At 50.5% G+C, this 6000-nt stretch overlaps 1 protein-coding gene across 10 annotated transcripts in view; it reads right to left on the bottom strand.

Moving 5' to 3' along the window:
* Positions 1 to 1048: 1048 nt before the first annotated feature.
* HERC1 (HECT and RLD domain containing E3 ubiquitin protein ligase family member 1) overlaps positions 1049 to 6000 on the bottom strand; it is a 185545-nt gene continuing 180593 nt past the window's right edge. For all 10 annotated transcript variants that reach the window (XM_027067475.2, XM_053223904.1, XM_053223903.1 and 7 more), the window contains 2 exons: positions 4301 to 4606; positions 1049 to 1693 (listed from right to left, as the gene is read on the bottom strand). In XM_027067475.2, coding sequence (XP_026923276.1) covers positions 1508 to 1693; positions 4301 to 4606 — 492 coding nt within the window. In that variant the 3' untranslated portion in view covers positions 1049 to 1507. The remainder of the gene's footprint in view (positions 1694 to 4300; positions 4607 to 6000) is intronic.

Below are 6000 nucleotides of genomic sequence, written 5' to 3'. Positions count from 1 at the left end.
TCGTCTTTGCCCAGAACCCCTGTGGCTTCCCAGAAGCTGTAGTTTCTCCCTCTGAGACCCAATTCCAATTGAAGGCTTCTCTTCGACAAAACTAACGTGTCGTTGTGACACGTATTATTAGGCACGGTCACTGGGAAATATCTATATAACACAAAACCGTATCTTTGTTCCAATTTCTCTTTGAAAACACTTATTTTCTACCTTCCTTCTGGAAAACAAGTGCCTGCAAAGCTCTCCATCTGGCACCTCATTTGACTGAACTGTCCTCGGTCCATGAAGTACTGCAGCAACTTGTGGCACGAACTGGCTGTAGATGAAGACAAACCACCCAAAGGCCTTGCCCTCTTCCTGTTCCCACTCCCGGCAGCCAGAACCTTCATAGCTGCTCTGGAGATGGCCCCCTCTCCCAGAACCACCCGCTCATTCTGACATCCCCACGAGTGTAACCCCTTCCCCAGCCCATGCACAACTTCCCACCATCCACCATTCAAGGATACGAAAGCCACTCACTGGTTCTCATATTATTCGCACATTCACCCGCTCATTCTCATGGTCACTCATTCGTGCGTGCGGAGTGCCTACTAGCAATGGCGGTCCGACTGCACGACCGTAAACCGCCAGGCTCTCTAAGCCCCCACGTACTCCTCACAAGCAAGGTTAAGTCGTGTTACTCTCGTTAGCTTCCTCCTTGCTTAGGAGAGCCACTCCCCACTGGGGCTATTCCGGAAAGGCTCTTGTTAGCATGTTACACTCAAACCAGCTTCAGAGGAGGAGGAAGGGGGTTGCTGAGAGGACAGGCCAACGGGCTGACCCAAAGGCCCCGGGTGATGGGTGAGGGGAGGAAGTAAGGCAGCCAGGATGATAGAATAAATGAAAGTAGGGGCTTCCCACTCCCAGGGGCTGCTCTGTCATCTCCAAGCCAAGCTCACTCAGTGTGAAGGAGTGTTTCTGACGGGTCAAAACACCGTCACAGTGAGACTAGCCCCAGAGCTTGTCCTTTCTCAGTCAGAGGCTCCACTGGAGGTAACAAAAGCAGCCCACGCTCTGGTTCCTGCATCGGCTTTATTTCTCTGCATAAGGAACCCTGCACAGGCAATTCAAATTAAAACAAAATAAATATATGAATATTCATGTAAAACTGTCCTTTCTAATGAACAATTATACACAATGTACAATTTCATGTTCACTGGGTGGGTTTACAAAAATGTACCATTCCCAACTAAAAATGCACCAAAATGGTTCCATGCAAACTTATCAAAAGTGACCAAAAATGTGGAGGGAAAAACCTGACTGAGAGCACTTTGTCTTTTTTTTTTTTTTTTTGTACAATCACAGAAAAATAAAAACATCTAATTTCTTTGTTACATTTAGAGTAACTAAATGTGGCCACTGTTTGTAATGTCGGTTTATGTTCCTAAAACATCTATGTAGTTACCATAAAAGTGTATCCACATGAAACTGGAAGTGAGCATCACTGAGAAAAGGGGCTGGTGGCCCCCCCGCGCGGTCAGTAGTCAGTGTCGGAGCCCTCGGCGTTGTCCACGTTCCGCGAGAGCATGTAGTTGTCCATGTCGATGGAGCGGCAGTTGTTGATGGCATAGCGCAGGCGCTCGGCCATGACCAGCTGGCTGGAGTAGGGGGGCAGCCGCAGCTGGAAGAAGCAGGTCTGTGAGGTAGGCAGACTGTCATAAGGCTGTGGAGAGAGAGACCCGGAGCCGTGACTGCAGCATCGGGGTGTCACGGGGTCCCTGTGACTGCTGCCCCCCCAAAATCAGGAAAGCACTTCTCCCGGCCTTCAAGATGGGCTCCACAGACAGGACTGCAGGGCCGACTAGAGGGGAAGGACAGACTGTGCTGTGTTGGAAAGGCGGCGGGCTCTGGTGTCCCACGGCCACCAAGGTTTTTGGTGAAGAGGGTTCCTTCCTGTCCTCACTCCCCAGTGGCCCCGTGTGGAAGGTGAGAGCAAGCCCTGACCGGCAGGATCATGTGAGAGAACACACTTCTCGCGGTGCCTGCCACGGATTGTGGGCGCAGCAGAGCTCGTTCCCTATCGCCTGAAGCGGCCGCAGGGATCCCCTGCCAGCCGGTGAAATGGAAGGAACTGGGAGGGAGTCACCGCCCTCCTCCACGCCCACCCCACCCCCGCCCATCCCTCCCAGTGTGCATTCCGTGTCCCTCGTCTGCGTCTGCGATGGCTGCCAGCACACAGCTCGCACGAGGAGGGAGCAGTGAATTAAATCCCAGTCCATCCATCTAACTGACAGTGACACAGACATTTAAAATGATCATTACGATGACCAGCAGCAAAGCCGAAAAGTGCCTGGGGCAGGCTGCGCTAAATCAGCACACAGAACCACCTATGCTGGAGGCTGACTGAAAGGTGGAAAAGGCCGCTACTAGGGAGGCGACATACGCTCTCTGGCCCTCCCTGCAAACACAACTGGCTGCCCAACTATCTGTACTGATGGTAATGATTCTACATTTTTGTAACATTAAAAAAAAAGTTTTTAAAAAAGCATTTGGCCTCTCTTTCTCGCTCACCTCCTTGAAACTGGCTCTCCTCCTCCTCCCCGGAGCCCTACACCTGGTGAATACACCTCAAAGACGTGGGAGATGGAGGGCCTACAAGCCTAACCGGGCCTGAGTCAGTGAGGACACAGAAACCTCGATCGCAGAAAAACAACAACCAGCAAAGACACTGAAGGGGAATGTCAACAGGTGCGTCTGATCGGGAAGGTGGAGCGATGGTCTGAAAGTCACAAAGGAAGGACCTGTCGTGGTCAGTTTTCTGAGGCTGAGAAGTCTCAGGCAGGGGATTAGTGATGGATTAACTCCCGGGATGGCAGGGGTAGCTTGGGACGGACACAAGGCAAGGGTTTTTTCCAGAGCTGAATAGAAGCAAACCATTTCTTCCACCCACCTCTCTCTGAAGCAACAAAACAGATTTACAACTTATAGTTTCTGGCAAGTCATGTAGAAAATTTATGGAAAGGTTCTTTTCATAGCCCTTCCTGTGCACGGCCTCTCCAGCAAGCCTAGCCTAGGCCGGCAGCTTCAGGAGGCAGTGGGGGAGGGACAGCTTTGGCTACAGCAACCTCCAGGAATAGTTACTGGAAAAACACCAGAAAGGCAGACGCTGAAACTGGCAGGAAGGGTCCTTGTGTGAAGAGGCCCTACTTTCCTTACTGTTTCCAGAATAAACATGATGGGCCCTGCTCGGAAGACTGCCCAGCTCTTGAGGAGTTGGGAGGTAAAGAGATAGAGGAAACACATTCTAATTTAATGCTGGGTTCAAGGTATGTACCAAGTGTCCAGGAGGTAGACAGAGGGAGATCCAAGTCTGGCCTCAGGAAGGGTCAGGGGCAGCAGGAAAGCATCCGAGAGGGCTTCCTGGAGGAGATGACATTGGTATCGGGACTAAAGGATAAGTAAGTGCTTGCCAGGCATAGATGGAAAGGGGTGTGAAGAACTTCCTAAAGCAGAGGGAAGAGCCTACACAAAGGCACATGAGTGTAGAAACAGCATGGTCTGTCAGGAAAAAAGATAAGCAGTCTGTTACGGTCAGAAGGCACTATGTGTTAAGAGGTGATATCAAAAGGCAGGGACAGAGGCCATACTGTAGAGGTATTTAAGGCCACTAAGGCAGCTGGCATTTATCCTGGAGTCAGGGGGCTCCTGAATGGTCTGAAAGGAGGAGAGTGACAAGGTCAGATGGGTGTGAGAAAGATGACTCCGGCGGCAGCGTGCATTTAAGGCTCTGAGCCCTTTTATTTCTAAGCCATCTGTCAAAATGGCAGCTGGGCTGGGGCTGTGCCGCAGAGAAGCCACACCACCTGCTCCACGGCACGCACCACACAGCAGCCACAGAGCACGTATTGCTATTCCCGTCTTCATGTTCCTTCTGCAGTACGTGCGCCAGTTACTGGTTAGTATCTTGTGAAAACAGACAAGACCACGTCTGAGCGCACAAGTCACACGATGAAAAGGCGCAGGAAATAAGGGCAGAGGCAACACAATGGCCCCAGTGGCAAGCTTAGCTTCTACTCGGGAAGATACTGGAAAATTTATCAAATGTTGCTGGCTGTAGTGTGATTTCTATATCCATTTAGGGCTGTTTTCAGTCAAGTTATGTTTCTTAACAAGTTTTTCTGCTGGATTTTTTTTTAAATCTGGAAATTCCAAACATTAAGCCTGAATTGGCAGGCCTACTTGAGGGTCACCAGTTCAGTTTTCCCAAAATGCAAGCACCAAGGAGGCAGCAGGGCGGACATTAGCCAGGAAGGCAGGCGTGCTTACTTACCCTATCAACCTTCATGATTTGAAATCTCTGAGATATGTCAGCAGTGTTGGCTGGTAGTCGAGATCTTCCAGACACAAACCTCATGAAAAGCACCCGCTCCTCATTTGAGAACTCCTCCAGCGTGTGCCAGAACCACTGCACCAGCTGGTGCTGCTCGTCCACCTCCCGGTACCGCACCACTTTCTTCAGAACTTCCACGGAGATCTCGGGCATCCCACACACCATCTGCTCCAGCTGCTTTGCCGTGAGGAGGGACAGCAGTGGCACAGGGACGATCCAGGACATCCCTTCTCGGACTGCAGCCACCTGCTCCCAGGACAAGTTGTTTGTTACACATGTGCACGGAGACCAGGAAACTCCCGCTTGCTCATTCCCCAGACCCCCACTTTTCCCCACAACTCAGGTGCACATGGCCCACCTGCCCCTGCCCCTTTGTTACAGCTTCTCCCTGCCTGTGGGACTTGTACACCCCTTCTGGTCCCAGATCAAGTCCATTTAGGAGCCCGCCTTCCGCCTCCACAGAACTCAGCCCGCTGGGCCCCCCAGTGCCATCCCCGCTCATACCCCTAATCACATCTGGCCGCGCACTGTTACACTGGGCTCTGTAGGCTACTTGGTGTCCTCATTAGGGTAAGAAGCTCCTGGAGGATGTGTCTAGCTTCTACTGTTTTCGTCATTCATATTTTTCTTTTGAAAATAATTCTATCCTTTCGTAAAATTTATTTGTGCTCATTGTAAAAAAAAAAAAGAAAAGAGAAACGTACAAAGAAGAAAGTAAAACTGGCAAGTCTTTCTGTGGGAAGGGGGTAGAAAGGACAGAAGATTTAATCAGGAGACTTGGGGTCTGAATCCAAGCTCCACCTCTTCTTTTACTTCAATTTTTCCATCTGAGAAGCAAGGCAAATGATTGCTGCTCATGTGACTATGACGAGAATTTTTAATGCAAGTCTGTGTGACCAGTTACATTGCTTCTTTTCTCCTAGTGGGGTGCTCACAACAGGTCAGCTGGGGAATGTGGAGCGGGAGCTGCCAGGGGCTGCCCGAGTCTGTTTAAAAAAATCCCCCCCAAGGAGGGCGCCTGGGTGACTCAGTCAGTTATCGTCTGGCTTCAGCTCAGATCATGATCTTGTAGTTCGTGAGTTCGTGAGCCCTGCGTCGGGCTCTGTGCTGGTGGTGTGGAGCCTGCTTGGGATTCTCTCTCCTCTCTCTGCCCCTTTCCCATTTGTACCCTCTCTCTCTCTCAAAATAAATAAACTTAAAAAGAAAAGAAAAAACCCAAGATTGCACAGCAATGCACACCCCCTACGCACAGACTCATCACCATTCAAGACTTGTTCACAAATACTTCTTCACTCTTGGTCAACTCAGAAGCAACAATGATAAAAAGCAAAACAAAATCTGAGGACCTCAACAAGAGCCACACCTTGGGGAAGGCCCTGGGGTTGTGACTGGTATAAGGCTGTCCTGCCCAGGGCTAAGAAACAGGAGTGGCAGTGAGGGCAGTTTGCACTGTTATTAAAGGGAATACCCTAGCCAAAGTTTGTCCCAACACAAGCTGTCATGCCTGGCAGAATACAAACCAAACTGTCTGGAAAAAAATGAGGCTGGGGTATGGGGCTGGCTGCTTGGCAGGGAACAAATGGGGACAGCTGTGGGAAAAACACTGGGTTCTAAGAGACATGGAGGAAGTGAGAGCGGAA

The sequence above is a fragment of the Acinonyx jubatus genome, chromosome B3, assembly GCF_027475565.1.
Source record: "Acinonyx jubatus isolate Ajub_Pintada_27869175 chromosome B3, VMU_Ajub_asm_v1.0, whole genome shotgun sequence".
In the NCBI taxonomy this organism is placed as follows: domain Eukaryota; kingdom Metazoa; phylum Chordata; class Mammalia; order Carnivora; family Felidae; genus Acinonyx; species Acinonyx jubatus.
The sequence above is the reverse complement of the archived record's forward strand: the minus strand, read 5'-3'. Positions and strand labels throughout refer to the sequence as shown.